The sequence below is a fragment of the Amblyraja radiata genome, chromosome 3, assembly GCF_010909765.2.
Source record: "Amblyraja radiata isolate CabotCenter1 chromosome 3, sAmbRad1.1.pri, whole genome shotgun sequence".
NCBI lineage: Eukaryota > Metazoa > Chordata > Chondrichthyes > Rajiformes > Rajidae > Amblyraja > Amblyraja radiata.
The window spans coordinates 23440393-23457685 of NC_045958.1; the positions used below are offsets into that span (position 1 = coordinate 23440393).

Below are 17293 nucleotides of genomic sequence, written 5' to 3' on the forward strand. Positions count from 1 at the left end.
TAATTTCTTTCTTAAGATTCTTTTTACATTCCTTATACTCCTCAAGCACCTCATTTACGCCATGCTGGCTATAATTATTGTAGATCTCTCTCTTTTTCCGAACAAGTGTCCAATTTCCCTTGAAAACCAGGGTTCTTTCCAATTTTTACTATTTCCCTATTATTGCTACTATTATTACTATTTTACTATTATTAAGATCACGACCTCCAAGTGGTTTACCTCGAGTTCTCTTATCATATCTGGTTCATTGGACAACACTAAAAGAGAGAGAGAGACAGAGAGAAAAGAGAGAGATACAGAGACAGAGAGAAAGACGGAGAGGTAGAGATATAGAGAGCGATAGAGAGAGAGAGAGATAGAGAGAGTGAGAGAGGCATAGAGCCAGAGAGAGAGAGAGGCAGAGAGATAGACACAGAGTACTGTTGGGGATGATAGAAACATAGAAATTAGGTGCAGGAGTAGGCCATTCGGCCCTTCGAGCCTGCACCGCCATTCAATATGATCATGGCTGATCATCCAACTCAGTATCTCGTACCTGCCTTCTCTCCATACCCTCTGATCCCCTTAGCCACAAGGGCCACATCTAACTCCCTCTTAAATATAGCCAATGAACTGGCCTCGACTACCCTCTGTGGCAGGGAGTTCCAGAGATTCACCACTCTCTGTGTGAAAAAAGTTCTTCTCATCTCGGTTTTAAAGGATTTCCCCCTTATCCTTAAGCTGTGACCCCTTGTCCTGGCCTTCCCCAACATCGGGAGCAATTTTCCTGCATCTAGCCTGTCCAACCCCTTAAGAATTTTGTAAGTTTCTATAAGATCCCCTCTCAATCTCCTAAATTCTAGAGAGTATAAACCAAGTCTATCCAGTCTTTCTTCATAAGACAGTCCTGACATCCCAGGAATCAGTCTGGTGAACCTTCTCTGCACTCCCTCTATGGCAATAATGTCCTTCCTCAGATTTGGAGACCATAACTGTACGCAATACTCCAGGTGTGGTCTCACCAAGACCCTGTACAACTGCAGTAGAATCTCCCTGCTCCTATACTCAAATCCTTTTGCTATGAAAGCTAACATACCATTCGCTTTCTTCACTGCCTGCTGCACCTGCATGCCTACTTTCAATGACTGGTGTACCATGACACCCAGGTCTCGTTGCATCTCCCCTTTTCCTAGTCGGCCACCATTTAGATAATAGTCTGCTTTCCTGTTTTTGCCACCAAAATGGATAACCTCATATTTATCTACATTATACTGCATCTGCCAAACATTTGCCCACTCACCCAGCCTATCCAAGTCACCTTGCAGTCTCCTAGCATCCTCCTCACAGCTAACACTGCCCCCCAGCTTAGTGTCATCCGCAAACTTGGAGATATTGCCTTCAATTCCCTCATCCAGATCATTAATATATATTGTAAATAGCTGGGGTCCCAGCACTGAGCCTTGCGGTACCCTACTAGTCACTGCCTGCCATTGTGAAAAGGACCCGTTTACTCCTACTCTTTGCTTCCTGTTTGTCAGCCAGTTCTCTATCCACATCAATACTGAACCCCCAATGCCGTGTGCTTTAAGTTTGTATACTAATCTCTTATGTGGGACCTTGTCGAAAGCCTTCTGGAAGTCCAGATACACCACATCCACTGGTTCTCCCCTATCCTATGATGGGAGCGGGAGATATAAATAGAGAGAGAGACAGACAGAGGCAGAGAGTGAGACAGAGGGAGAGAGAGAGAGGCTGAGAGAGACAGAGTGAGACAGATCCAGACAGAGAGAGAGATGGAGAGAGACAGCAAGAGAGGGAAAGTGACGGAGAGAACGACAGAGGAGAGAGAGAGAGAGGGAGATAGACAGAGAGAGAGACACAGGGAGAGAGAGAGACATACAACGGAGGCCCTGCATGCGGAATTTTGTCGGAACATCCTCCGTATCCAAAGGAAAACACCAACAAACGCATGTAGGGCGGAACTAGGCAGATACCCACTGATAATAAATATCCAGAAAAGAGCACTACATTTTTGGAATCACTTTAAATCTAGCCCCCCAGATACCCTCCAGTTTAAAGCCCTTCAAACACAAGAGGGGAACCCAGAAAAGAGTTCCCTGTGTCAGTTGGGTACTGAGACTAACTACCCCTATTCAGTTAAACCCTATCCAGTTAAACCCTGACCGGCCCCAGATCAATACTGACTCCCAATCACCAGTTAGAGTGAACCAAATTATCAAACAATGTAAAGAAACGTACTTGGAACATTGGGATAAAGAAACCAAAAGCCAAAGCAGATTAGAATGTTACCATTCCCTAAAAAAAGATTATCAAATGGCAGACTATCTCTCAACTGTTTGAGACATAAAGCAGAGACAGACCCTCACCAAATACAGGTTAAGTGACCACTATTTGGCAGTTGAAAAAGGAAGACAGAAGAGATTCTGGCAACCAAGAGAAAACAGAATATGCGGCCACTGTTTGACAGATGAGGTTGAAACAGAGGTGCACTTCCTCCTAAAATGCAAATAATTTGACAAAACAAGGAAAGCATACTTTGCAAACTCAGAGTGGCAACCCCTGACTTTAAAGAACTAGGTGATACATCAAAACTAAGAATAATCCTTGGCGAAGGAAATATGGCACATCTTGGTGCACAATACGTAACAGCATGCCATAACCTGAGAGACGGTGAATGACCAACACGCACATATGTACGCACACACTAATCGACATTAACTAACACTAAGAAATTAATATTGAATTGCTAAACTTGCTATTGTGTTGTACTGCTTACAGCTGCAAGAACGTGTAGCAATCAATAAAGGGCTATAGGCCTATTGCAAGTTTATGTACAGGGACATATCTATCCATGCACTGTATAAGTATACAGTGTTTATTCTTATGCATTTTATATATGTATGTCATGTTTTATACTTTGGCAATATAACAATGTTTTTTTATCATGCCAATAAAGTTTTTTAATTGAAAATTGAAATTAAGAGAGAGAGAGAGAGAGAGAGAGGGAGAGAATAGAGAGAGACTGTGAGAGAGGGAGATGGACAGAGAGATAGATAGATAGAGAGAGAGAGGCAGAGAGAGAGACAGATAGAGGGAGCGAGAGAGAGATTCAAAGGTTCAAAGGTTTCTTTATTAGTCACATACACCGAGGTGTAGTGAAATTCTTGTTGCCAATGCAACATAAAAAAATAATACAAACATGACAATAATAAAGAACTTTTAACATAAAAAACATCCCCCCACAATGGTTTCCATTATGAGGGAAGGCACTAAGTCCAGTCCCCATCCCATGTCCACTCATAGTTAGGCCTATTGAGGCCTCCGCAGTCGCCTCTACGGAGGCCCGATGTTCCACGCCGTTCTCGCGGGGTGATGGTACTCCGTCGTCGGGAGAATCCTCTCAGCGGCTTGGGACACCTGGAACGGCCGCTTCCCTTACCGGAGACCGCGGCTTCCGAAGCCAACAAGGCCACGCCGGATGGAGCTCCACTACAGGCGATCTCGTCGCGAGATCCCAGGCTCCTGATGTTAAGTTCAGCGCCGCCGTCCATGGCTGACCACACCGTGGACCCGCAGCTCCGCGATGTTCATCAGCGGTCTTCAGCTCACCGGAGCTCCAGTGCGGCATCGCCCGCTCCTCAATAGCGCTCCAGCGCTTTGCCGCCGCCGCCGCCGCCGAAGCCGAGGTTCTGGGCGGTCCGCTCAGGAAAACACCGCTCCAGGCCCGCTGGTAGGCCGCGAGGACGGGTCGAAAGTTCAGCCCGGAGAAAAGCTTCCTCTCCGACCAGGTAGGGACCCTGAAAGGTAGTTCCCCCCCCCCCCCCTCACCTCCCACATAAAAAAGATTAGAACTCCATAACAAAAACACTTTAACTAACTAAAAATTTTTAAAAAGATTAAAAGACGGACAGCTGCTGGCTGGGCAGCCATACCATACAGGACGGCACCCCCTATACCAAGAGAGAGGGAGATGGATAGAGAGCGAGAGACAGAGATAGAGACACAGAGACAGAGAGAGAGAGGAGGAGGGAGAAAGAGAGAGAGAGATAGGAGCGGAGCAAGAGAGGGGAAGAGGGACAGAAGCAGAGAGAGAGGAGAGTGGTGGAGGGAGAGTCAGGAGGAGAAAGAGATTGAGTCGAGAGAGATAGAGGGGATTGCCAGAAAGAGAGAGTCAGGAAGCGAGAAGACAGTCAGGAGAGAATGGGGAGGTGTGGAGAGAGAGAGAGGTAGAGAGAGAGAGAGAAAGAGTAGGGAGTGTCAGGAGAGAGATATCTGAAAGGGGAGGCAGAGAGGGGCAGGAATAAGGGGAGAGGGACAGAGACAGAGTGGGGGGAGTGAGGGGGCTGGGAGGAGAGGCGGAAGGTGGAAAAGGGGGTGAAATGAGTAGCGGTGGAAGCAGGGGGCAAAGGGAGGGGGGAGGGTTCAAGCAGGAGTGGTTTTGTGCTGAGGGGGATGAACGGGGGCAGGGAACGGGGGGGAGAGAGGGGTCAAGTGAGCCAAGGAAGGGGGTAGGGAGCCAGGTGGGGGGTGTTCACATTATTTGAGGATGGGGAGGAGGGGGGAGGGAGTAAAGGGGGTTAAGGAGCAGGAGGCAGCAAGTGTAAGGGGCAGGGACCACAGGGAGGAGGTCACATTGTTTGGGGGTGGGGAGGGTGTTGCAGTTTAGGAAGTCAAACCAGGGCAGGATCTTCACTGAATGGCGGGAGCTGGGGGAATGTGTGGAGCCGAGGGATCTAGGAGTTGGGCTAAAGGACCATTTTCCAACGATGTATCACTCTATGAAACTATGGCAAAGTATTGGAATAACTCAGCGGGACAGGCAGCATCTGTGGAGAGAAGGAATGGGTTGAGACCTTTCTTTGGTTTAGTTTAGTTTAGAGATGCAGCACGGAAACAGGTCTTAAAGTCTGCGGAGTCCGCGCCGACCAACGATCACCTCGTACACTAGCACTATCCTACGCACATTAGGGACAATTTGACAATTTTGTGGAGGCCGATTAATCTACAACCATGAACGTCTTTGTAGGAAACCGGAGTAAAGACCCACGCAGGTCAAGGGGAGAACGTACAAACTCCACACAGACAGCACCCGTAGTCAGGATCGAACCCAGGTCGCTGGCGGTGAGGCAGCAGCTGTACCGCTGTGCCGCGCAGAATTATATAATGGTTTCCTTCACCATAAACGCACCCAATATGTGCTTGTAATGACCCGTTTGCCAGCTTGTTGACCCTCTGTGTTCCCCTCCTGCAGGGTTTAGGAGCCGTTGCTGTGGACAGAGAGACGGGGCCATAAGCGGCCATTGAGGGCAGCCTGGGTGCCGGTGAGCACCCCCTCCCCCATCTGCTCGGTGTGTGGGCTGAGCTTCGACGGGCTTACCCTCAATGGAGGGGCACAAGACGAAGAAGCGTTATGAGTGCGACGTGTGTGGCAAGGCCTGTCTGACCCCAGGCCTGCTGGAGACCCACCGGCGGATGCACACGGGAGAACGCCCCTTCGACTGCTCGGAGTGCGGCAAGAACTTTAAATGCTCCGACAACCTGCAGAAGCACAGCCTCGTGCACTCCGACAAGAGGCCCTTCACCTGCTCCGACTGTGGCAAAGGCTTCAAGTCGTCCACACAGCTGAAGTTGCACAGACGCGTGCACACCGGGGAGCGGCCCTACACCTGCAGCGACTGCGGCCAGGGCTTCAGCCAGTCCGGCAACCTGCTGGAGCACAAGCGCACCCACACCGGCGAGCGCCCCTACACCTGCGCCCAGTGCGGCAAGGGCTTCCCCCGCTCAAGCAGCCTGATGGAGCACCAGCTCACCCACACCGGCGAGCGGCCCTTCACCTGCAGCGAGTGCGGCAAGGGTTTCACCCGCTCCACCCGGCTGCGAAGGCACCAGCGCACCCACACCGGCGAGCGCCCCTACATCTGCACCCAGTGCGGCAAGGGATTTACCCGCTCCGACCACCTGCTGTCCCACCAGCGCACGCACACCGACGAGCGCCCCTACGTCTGCACCCAGTGCGGCAAGGGGTACACCCACCCCAGCAACCTGCTGTTCCACCAGCGCTCCCACACTGGAGAGCGACCCTACACTTGCGCCCAGTGTGGCAAGAGCTTCACCCGCTCCACCAGCTTGCTGTACCACCAGCGCATCCACACTGATGAGCGCCCCTACACCTGTACCCAATGCGGCAAGGGCTTCACCAGCTCCACCCAGCTGCGGGGCCACCAGCGCATCCACACTGGCGAGCGTCCCTACACCTGTACCCAGTGCGGCAAGGGCTTCACCAGTTCCACCCAGCTGCTGGCCCACCAGCGGTTGCACGCCGGCGACCGTCCCTTCCCCAGACCGGAGTGTGGAGAGAGCTTTGCCATGGCCTCCCATGCCCTGTCTCACGAGCGCGTGCACACCAGTGGCCAACCCTACGACTGCCCGTACTGCGGTGAGGCGTTTGACAGCTCGCGGGGGTTGCGGCAGCACTGGTGGACTCATGCCGGCGAGCAGCTGTTCCCACTGTGACAAGCGTTTCAAGAGCGCACGGGGGCTGCGTGAGTACCAGCAGATACACACCGGAGAGAGACCCTTTGTGTACGCTGAGTGTGACAAGGGTTTCACCTGCATGTCCAGCCTGCCTTCTCTCCATACCCCCTGATCCCCTTAGTGACAAGGGCCACATCTAACTCCCTCTTAAATATAGCCAATGAACTGGCCTCAACTACCTTCTGTGGCAGGGAATTCCAGAGATTCACCACTCTCTGTGTGAAAAATGTTTATCTCATCTCAGTCCTAAAAGACTTCCCCCTTATCCTTAAACTGTGACCTTCTCTCAAGACACACAGTCCCTCTTTCTCACACACTCCCTCTCTTGCTCTCTCACGCACGCACTCTCTCACACACACATTCTCACACATACTCTTTCTCACACACACACACTCTCCTTGTATCTAGACTAGGCGTGCATTTTACCCTACATGCACTCGGTCCGCCAAGGCCTGCTGGATCTCCCAGTTGCCAACCATTTTAACTCCCCTTCCCACTCCCACACTGATCTTTCTGTCCTGGGCCTCCTCCATTGCCAGAGTGAGGTTGAAAATGCTAATAGACAAATCTAAAATGGAGTTGTTCTTCTACAAAAGCAAAGTCTAGTAGATCAAAATAATGGCTCGGTGCCGAGTCTGAATGACTTTGCATATTATATTGAACACAATATGGAGGACACGTCTTATTAATAAAGACATTAAGATGGAAGCCTGCGTAATAACATGTGCTTCTTTCAAAGCCATAAAGAAGCCAAGAGATTGATAAAAAATAGCTGATGCTCCAGGGATAAGTAATAATTTGTTATTGGATGAGCTTGATTTGGTCCCAGCTTTTCCTATATTCTGAAAGGCTACAAAATCTTTCAGTCGTGCTATATTCAGACTATGTAGGAGTGTTTGGAGGTACACAAAAAAGCTGGAGAAACTCAGCGGGTGCAGCAGCATCTATGGAGCGAAGGAAATAGGCAACGTTTCGGGCCTATGTAGGAGTGTTTTACTGATAAGAAAAATGTATAATTGTGCTAACTTTCCTTTGTTCTGAGAGTGGAGCTCAAGAAGCACTGAGCAACGTTTGTGCTCATTGTAGATCTTGCCACTCCCGTCTGATAAATCAATTAAAGATTGCCACAGTTTACTTTTAACAGTTTTGTTGCTATCTGCTTTTTAAGAGACAAACTTTGACAAGGTGACACGCAAACTGGAGGAACAGCAGTGTCCAGACCGTCACGTCTCCTGTCCATTCCCCTCCAAAGGGCCGGTAGAACTCAGCAGGTCAGCCATCCGTGGTGGAAATGGATGGAGAAGTGTTTAAACTTCTTTCTCATTCATACTGTACCCGTGAAAATGCAAAAGTGCACACAGCCGACTGCTCACAGTACCAGCTGACTGCCACTGGCCCAAAAACTTAAAGGCATTTTAAAGTGATTTTTAAAGAGCGTTTTGACACATTTGTGCCTTACGTAACAAATAAAGCAAGTCTATCCTGACCTCACCGTGAAAGAGTTTAATTTGGTCAAAGGTACACAAAAATGCGGGAGACACTCAGCAGGTGCAGCAGCATCTATGGAGTGAAGGAAATAGGCGACGTTTCGGGCCGAAACCCTTCTTCAGACTGATGGGGGGTGGGGGGGAGAAGGAAGGAAAAAGGGAGGAGGAGGAGCCCGAGGGCAGAGGGATGGGAGGAGACAGCTTGAGGGTTAAGGAAGGGGAGGAGACAGCAAGGGCCAGCAAAACTGGGAGAATTCAACGTTCATGCCATCCGGACGCAAGCAACCCAGGCAGAATATGAGGTGCTGTTCCTCCAATTTCCGGTGTTGCTCACTCTGGCAATGGAGGAGACCCAGGACAGAGAGGTCGGATTGGGAATGGGAGGGGGAGTTGAAGTGCTGAGCCACCGGGAGTTCAGGCAGGTTATTGCGGACTGAGCAGAGCAGCCGACATCTAGAGCAGCGGATGCAGTAGATGGAAACATAGAAATTAGGTGCAGGAGTAGGCCATTCGGCCCTTCGAGCCTGCACCGCCATTCAATATGATCATGGCTGATCATCCAACTCAGTATCCCGTACCTGCCTTCTCTCCATACCCTCTGATCCCCTTAGCCACAAGGGCCACATCTAACTCCCTCTTAAATATAGCCTATGAACTGGCCTCGACTACCCTCTGTGGCAGAGAGTTCCAGAGATTCACCACTCTGTGTGAAAAAAGTTCTTCTCATCTCGGTTTTAAAGGGTTTCCCCCTTATCCTTAAGCTGTGACCCCTTGTCCTGGACTTCCCCAACATCGGGAGCAATCTTCCTGCATCTAGCCTGTCCAACCCCTTAAGAATTTTGTAAGTTTCTATAAGATCCCCTCTCAATCTCCTAAATTCTAGAGAGTATAAACCAAGTCTATCCAGTCTTTCTTCATAAGACAGTCCTGACATCGCAGGAATCAGTCTGGTGAACCTTCTCTGCACTCCCTCTATGGCAATAATGTCCTTCCTCAGATTTGGAGACCATAACTGTACGCAATACTCCAGGTGTGGTCTCACCAAGACCCTGTACAACTGCAGTAGAACCTCCCTGCTCCTATACTCAAATCCTTTTGCTATGAAAGCTAACATACCATTCGCTTTCTTCACTGCCTGCTGCACCTGCATGCCTACTTTCAATGACTGGTGTACCATGACACCCAGGTCTCGCTGCATCTCCCCTTTTCCTAGTCGGCCACCATTTAGATAATAGTCTGCTTTCCTGTTTTTGCCACCAAAATGGATAACCTCACATTTATCCACATTATACTGCATCTGCCAAACATTTGCCCACTCACCCAGCTTGGAGGAGGTTGGAGGAGATACAAGTGAACCTTTGTCGCACCTGGAACGACTGCTTGGATCCTTGAATGGAGTCGAGGGGGGAGGTGAAGGGACAGGTGTTGCATTTCTTGCGGTTGCAACGGAAAGTGCCCGGGGAGGGGGTGGTACGGGAGGGAAGGGAAGAATTGACAAGGGAGTTGCGGAGGGAGCGGTCTTTGTGGAAGGCAGACATAGGGGGAGATGGGAAGATGTGGCGAGTGGTGGGGTCACGTTGGAGGTGGCGGAAATGGCGGAGGATTATTTGTTGTATTTGCCGGCTGGTGGGGTGAAAGGTGAGGACTAGGGGGACTCTGCCCTTGTTGTGAGTACGGGGATGGGGAGAGAGAGCAGTGTTGCGGGGTATGGATGAGACCCAGGTGCGGGTCAAGTTTGGTTCGTAAATTTAAAATGGAGATTTGCTGAAAAACAGAAAGCAGTCAAATTTAAAAGAGCATTTTCCCAGCAGAATATCTTAGGGAAATCTTAGAAGCTTGGTTTATACTAATCATTGAAACAATGTATTAACATAGAGATGTATTGTCTGGGCACAGCACCATATTAGATATCTGTCTGAACTGCGATGTAATGTACCTGGACTTTCAGAAATAATTTGATAAGGTCCCACATAGGAGATTAGTGGGCAAAATTAGGGCACATGGTATTGGGGGTAGAGTGCTGACATGGATAGAGACTACGATGGCAGAAACTAAACAAAGAGTAGAGATTAATGGGTCCCTTTCTGAATGGCAGGCAGTGACTAGTCTGGTACCTCAAGTCCCGGTGCTTGGGCCACAGCTATTTACAATATACATTGATGATTTGGATGAAGGGATTCAAAGTAACATTAGCAAATTTGCAGATATTATCTCAATGGGGTTACGTTAGGTAAGGGGGAGGTGCAGCGAGACCTGGGCGTCCTTGTACACCGGTCACTGAAAGTTGGCTTACAGGTACAGTAGGCAGTGAAGAAAGCTAATGGAATGTTGGCCTTCATAAAGAGGTTCTTCTGCAGTTGTATTGGGCTCTGGTGAGACCGCATTTGGAGTATTGTGTACAGTTTTGGTCTCCTAATTTGAGGAAGGACATCCTTGTGATTGAGGCATTGCAGCGTAGTTTCACGAGATTGATCCCTGCGATTGCGGGACTGTCATATGAGGAAAGATTGAAAAGTCTAGGCTTGTATTCACTGGAGTTTAGAAGGATGAGGGGATCTTATTGAAACATAAAATTATAAAAGGACTGGTCAAGCTGGATGCAGGAAAAATGTTCCCAATGTTGGGTGAGTCCAGAACCAGGGGCCACAGTCTTAGAATAAAGGGGAGGTCATTTAAGATGTAGGTGAGAAAAAACTTTTCACCCAGAGAGTTGTGAATTTGTGAAATTCCCTGCCACAGAGGGCAGTGGAGGCCAAGTCACTGGATGGATTTAAGAGAGAGTTAGATAGAGCTCTAGGGGCTAGTGGAGTCAAGTGATATGGGGAGAAGGCAGGCACGGGTAATTAATAGGGGACGATCAGCCATGATCACAATGAATGGTGGTGCTATCTCGAAGGGCCGAATGGCCTCCTGCACCTATTTTCTATGTTTCTGTGACATAAAGCTGGGTGGCAGTGTGAATTGTGAGGAGGATGCTATGAGAATGCAGGGTGACTTGGACAGGTTCAGGGAGTGGGCAGGTGCACCCCGAGGATTGGCGTACTGCGCATGTTGTTCCATTGTTTAAAAAGGGTTCTAAGAGTAAACCTAGCAATTATAGACTTGTTAGTTTGACTTCAGTGGTGGGCAAATTAATGGAAAAGATACTTAGAGATAATATATATAAGCATCTGGATAAACAGGGTTCTGATTAGAAACAGTCAACATGGTTTTGTTGACTGGTCATGTTTGACTAATCTTGAATTTTTTGAAGAGGTTACTAGGGAAATTGATGAGGGTAAAGCAGTGGATGTTGTCTATATGGACTTTAGTAAGGCCTTTGACAAGGTTCCACATGGAAGCTTGGTTAAGAAGGTTCAATTGTTGGGTATAAATGCAGGAGTAGCAAGATGGATTCAACAGTGGCTGAATGGGAGACGCCAGAGAGTAATGGTGGATGCCTGTTTGTCAGGTTGGAAACAGGTGACTATTGGGGGGTGCCTCAGGGATCTGTGTTGGGTCCACTGTTGTTTGTCATGTACATCAATGATCTGGATGAAGGTGTGGTAAATTGGATTAGTACGTATGCAGATGATACTAAGATAGGTGGTGTTGTGGATAATGAAGTAGATTTCCAAAGTCTACAAAGAGATTTAGGCCATTTGGAAAAATGGGCTGAAAGATGGCAGATGGAGTTTAATGCTGATAAGTGTGAGGTGCTACATCTTGGCAGGACAAATCAAAATAGGACGTACATGGTAAATGGTAGCGAATTGAGGAATGCAGTTGAACAGAGGGATCTAGGAATAACTGTGGATAGTTCCCTGAAGGTGGAATCTCATATAGATATATGGACTTCAGTAAGGCCTTTGACAAGGTTCCTCATGGAAGGTTGGTTAAGAAGGTTCAATGGTTGGGTATTAATGGTGGAGTAGCAAGATGGATTCAACAGTGGTTGAATGGGAGATGCCAGAGAGTAATGGTGGATGGTTGTTTGTCAGGTTGGAGGCCAGTGACTAGTGGGGTGCCACAGGGATCTGTGTTGGGTCCACTGTTGTTTGTCATGTACATCAATGATCTGGATGATGGTGTGGTAAATTGGATTAGTATGCAGATGATACTAAGATAGGTGGCGTTGTGGATAATGAAGTAAATTTTCAAAGTCTACAGAGAGATTTATGCCAGTTGGAAGAGTGGACTGAAAGATGGCAGATGGAGTTTAATGCTGATAAGTGTGAGGTGCTACATCTTGGCAGGACAAATCAAAATAGGACGTACATGGTAAATGGTAGGGAATTGAAGAATGCAGGTGAACAGAGGGATCTGGGAATAACTGTGCACAGTTCCCTGAAAGTGGAATCTCATGTAGATAGGGTGGTAAAGAAAGCTTTTGGTGTGCTGGCCTTTATAAATCAGAGCATTGAGTATAGAAGTTGGGATGTAATGTTAAAATTGTACAAGGCATTGGTGAGGCCAATTCTGGAGTATGGGGTACAATTTTGGTCGCCAAATTATAGGAAGGATGTCAACAAAATAGAGAGAGTACAGAGGAGATTTACTAGAATGTTGCCTGGGTTTCAGCAACTAAGTTACAGAGAAAGGTTGAACAAGTTAGGGCTTTATTCTTTGGAGCGCAGAAGGTTAAGGGGGGACTTGATAGAGGTCTTTAAAATGATGAGAGGGATAGACAGAGTTGACGTGGATAAGCTTTTCCCACTGAGAGTAGGGAAGATTCAAACAAGGGGACATGACTTGAGAATTAAGGGACAGAAGTTTAGGGGTAACATGAGGGGGAACTTCTTTACTCAGAGAGTGGTGGCTGTGTGGAATGAGCTTCCAGGGAAGGTGGTGGAGGCAGGTTCGTTTTTATCATTTAAAAATAAATTGGACAGTTATATGGACGGGAAAGGAATGGAGGGTTATGGTCTGAGCGCAGGTATATGGGACTAAGGGAGAATACGTGTTCGGCACGGACTAGAAGGGTCGAGATGGCCTGTTTCCGTGCTGTAATTGTTATATGGTTATATAGGGTGGTAAAGAAAGCTTTTGGTGTGCTGGCCTTTATAAATCAGAGCATTGAGTATAGAAGTTGGGATGTAATGTTAAAATTGTACAAGGCATTGGTGAGCAATTGTGGAGTATGGTGTACAATTTTGGTCGCCCAGTTATAGGAAGGATGTCAACAAAATAGAGAGAGTACAGAGGAGATTTACTAGAATGTTGCCTGGGTTTCAGCAACTAAGTTACAGAGAAAGGTTGAATAAGTTAGGTCTTTATTCTCTGGAGCGCAGAAGGTTAAGGGGGGATTTGATAGAGGTCTTTAAAATGATGAGAGGGATAGACAGAGTTGACGTGGACAAGCTTTTCCCATTGAGAGTAGGGAAGATTCACACAAGAGGACATGACTTCAGAATTAAGGGACATAAGTTTAGTGGTAACATGAGGGGGAACATCTTTACTCAGAGAGTGGTAGCTGTGTGGAATGAGCTTCCAGGCAGGTTCGATTTTATTATTTAAAAATAAATTGGATAGGTATATGGATGGGAAAGGAATGGAGGGTTATGGTCTGAGTGCAGGTAGATGGGACTAGGTGAAAATAATTGTTCGGCACGGACTTGTAGGGCCGAGATGGCCTGTTTCCATGCTGTAATTGTTAGATGGTTTTTATGGTTATATCATGCTGCTCATTCGACAATGGCCCTCCATCCGCGGACCTGGCAAACGCCGTTATGCCCGAAGCCAGTAATTTGAGGATTTTCTGGATTTCAATTTCTTGGGCCCTGATGCCCCCTCCAATGTATCCCCAAATTGAATTATTAACGGCTGGAACATTCAACGAAGCACAGATTGCAGGTGCCAATTTGCAGCTGTTTCAGTCATCACCTGGTGGTGGAGCTGCTCACAGGATGGTGCAGATCCCTCAACCTCACTCTTAATGTGGAAAAAACTAAGGAGATGGTGGTCGACTTCAGGAGGGCGGGAAAACAACACCACATACCGCTGTACATTGTGGAGCTGCTGTGGAGAGGGTCAGCAGTGTGAAGTTCCTAGGACTACACCTGTTGGATGACCTGACCTCTATGACCAACACCACAGCAGTAGTCAAAAGAGCCCAACAGCGACTCCACCCTTTCCGGAGACTAAGGAAAGCAGGTCTCCCCACTGCCCATCTAAGAACCTTCTACAGGGGCACAATTGAAAGCATAATAACCTACGGCATCACTTCCTGGTTCGGGAGCTTACGAACAATATCAACTAAACAGGATAGTGAAGACCGCCAGCAGGATTATTGGTGTCCCACTCCCTTTCCTGCTGGAGATATACAAGAAGAGGAGCATCAGTAGAGCCATCTCCATCATCCAGGACCCCTACCGCCCATCACACCACATCTTCTCCATTCTGCCATCTGGGAAGAGGTACAGGAGCATCAGCTGCAAAACCAGCAGGATGCTCCTCAGCTTCTTCCCACAGGCAATAAGACTGATTAACGGACTGTGTCCCCTCCCAAAATATCGCTCACCAACACATCCAACCCCGCCCATACTTTGACAGTTAGGCACCTGTCAAAGTAAAGCCACTGTCGATCGGAATGTCTGTTTTTATTATATTGTTAATCTTAGGCCTACTTTCTTTTTAAACATGGTAATTTTAATTTGTTTTTAAAGCTCTATGTATTATCCTTTTTTTTATTTATACACTGAATGGAAACCGATTGAGCAACGTTTTTTTGTTTCCTCTGTGTATGCGAGTACTCAGTGAAATGATATTAAAGAAATACTGAATACTGAATCACCTGCTCCTGCAGCTAGTGGGAGGTAAGGTAGTTAATACTCGCAGCCAACTGTTCCTGTAACGGCTCCCCTGTTTGCGAAGGGATTTAAATTTGGAAATCATGGCAGGTAGATCCAGAGCTTCGTGCACCCCAAGCACACTTGAAGTTTCTTCATCCATTCCCCCGAATTCGGAGTCAGCACAGTACTGACTCCGTCCACTCCCCTCCACGGAGAGGGAGACATTGTGCAGCCCTGTACCAGGTGCTGCCGTGGGCATCCGAGGAGACCCACGCTGACATAATGCTGGAGCATTAAACGCTCCATTTGAGATAAACGTCCTAGGACGATATCTGCCGTAGGAGGTGAGTCTTCCTGGCCTGACTCGTCCGAGTCCACAGGCCTATCCGACTTACGTTTGGATTTACACCCTTTCTGTGTAACCAGCACGGATTCTAAAGGTACTAAGTCGGAGGTCACTGACCGCACTGTCAGCGACTCAGGTGGTGAAATTGACCGCCGCTGGCTGCCCGCACTCCTCCGCAGCCTGTTCCGCCGCGGCCCGTTTAGACTTAGTCCTTGATTTTTCCATTGAGAATTGAAATACACCATTCTGTAAAAGAAATTGCAGAACAAAACGACCTCAGAATAAGTGAACTTACCTGCAGGGCCTTTTTAAACTTACCGCTGGAGGAGCAGTGCGCCTGCCAGCCAGTCACTGCGCCATGCGTTAGACGATATGACGCGCATGCGGGCTGGCGGGCTCTTCACGTAGTCACTCTATTGTAAAATTGACTCCAGCATATTCCCCACTACCGATGTCAGGCTAACTGGTCTATAATTCCCCATTTTCTCTCTCCCACCCTTCAGATTCAGATTCAGATTTAACTTTAATTGTCATTGTCAGTGTACAATACAGAGACAACAAAATGCAGTTAGCATCTCCCTGGAAGGTGGGATAACATTAGCTACCCTCCAATCCACGGGAACTGGTCCTGAGTCTATAGAACATTTGAAAATTATCACCAATGCATCCACGATTTCTAGAGCCACTTCCTAAGTACCCTGGGATGCAGACCATCAGGCTCTGGGGACTTATCAGCCTTCAGTCTCATCAGTCTATCCAACACAATTTCCTGTCTAATGTGGATTTCCTTCAGTTCCTCCGTCACCCCAGATCCTGTGGCCACTACTATATCAGGAAGTGCAGCAGCATCTATGGAGCGAAGGAAATAGGCGACGTTTCGGGCCGAAACGTCGCCTATTTCCTTCGCTCCATAGATGCTGCTGCACCCGCTGAGTTTCTCCAGTATTTTTGTGTACCTTCGATCTTCCAGCATCTGCAGTTCCTTCTTGAACACTATATCAGGAAGATTGTTTGTGTCCTCATTAGTGAAGACAGATCCAAAGTACCCGTTCAACTCATCTGCCATTTCCTTGTTCCCCATAATAAATTCACCTTTTTCTGTCTTCAAGGGTCCAACTTTGGTCTTAACTAATTTTTTTCCTCTTCACATACCTAAAGAAACTTTTACATCCTGCTTTATATTCTTAGTTAGCTTACCTTCGTACCTCATCTTTTCTCCCCGTATTGTCTTTTTCGTTATCTTCTGTTGTTCTTTTAACATTACCCAATCCTCTTGCTTCCCGCTCGTCTTTGCTCCGTTGTACATCTTTGCTTTAATTTTTATACTGTACTTGACGTCCCTTGTCAGGCATGGTCGTCCCTTTCTCCCCTTGGAATATTTCTTCCTCCAGGGAATGAACTGATCCTGCACCTTCTGTATTATTCCAAGAGATGCCTGCCATTTTTGTTCCACTGTTATCCCTGCTAGTGTATCTTTCCAGTCAACTTTGACCAGCTCCTCCCTCATGGCCCCGTAGTCCCCTTTATTCAACTGCAACACTGACACCTCCAATCTACTCTTCTCCCTCTCCAATTGTAGATTAAACCTGACCATGTTATGGTCACTGCCTCCTAATGGCTCCTTAACCTCCTTAATGGTTCCTTTATTAAATCCGGTTCACTACATAACACTAAATCCAGAAATGCTTTCTCCCTGTTAGGCTCCAATACAAGCTGTTCAAATAATCCATCACGAAGGCACTCTACAAAGTCCCTTTATTGGGGTCCAGTACCAACCTGATTTTCCCAGTCTACCTGCATGTTGAAATCTCCCATAACAACCACAGCATTACTTTTACAACATGCCAATTTTAACTCCTGATTCAACTTGTGCCCTATGCCCAGGCTACTGTTTGGGGGCCTGTAGATTAGTCCAATTAGGGTCTTTTTACCCTTACAATTCCTAAGTTCTATCCAAACTGACTCCATATCTCCCGTTTCAATGTTAGCCCCTGCCAGGGACTGGATTTCATTCCTCACCAACAAGTGCCTTCCTGTTTTTGCTACCAAAGTGGATAAACTCACATTTATCCGCATTAAACTTCATCTGCCATGAGGCAAACACTATCTCGTTCTCATCGACTCTTTCTCCAATTGGTTCAAGATCGACCAGTTGC

General features: G+C 47.6%; 1 protein-coding gene across 2 annotated transcripts; it reads left to right on the plus strand.

Annotated features, from left to right (window-relative positions):
- Positions 1–5273: 5273 nt before the first annotated feature.
- LOC116970864 (zinc finger protein 239-like) lies at positions 5274–6970 on the plus strand. Of its 2 annotated transcripts, XM_033017463.1 has the most exons (2): positions 5274–6326; positions 6411–6970. In XM_033017463.1, exons 1-2 carry the CDS (start codon positions 5383–5385, stop codon positions 6511–6513), a joined length of 1047 nt encoding a protein of 348 aa, XP_032873354.1. In that variant the 5' UTR covers positions 5274–5382; the 3' UTR covers positions 6514–6970. The 2 variants fall into 2 exon arrangements, with proteins under 2 accessions (XP_032873354.1, XP_032873353.1); XM_033017462.1 differs by having other exon boundaries at positions 5275–6969.
- The last annotated feature ends 10323 nt before the right edge of the window (positions 6971–17293 follow it).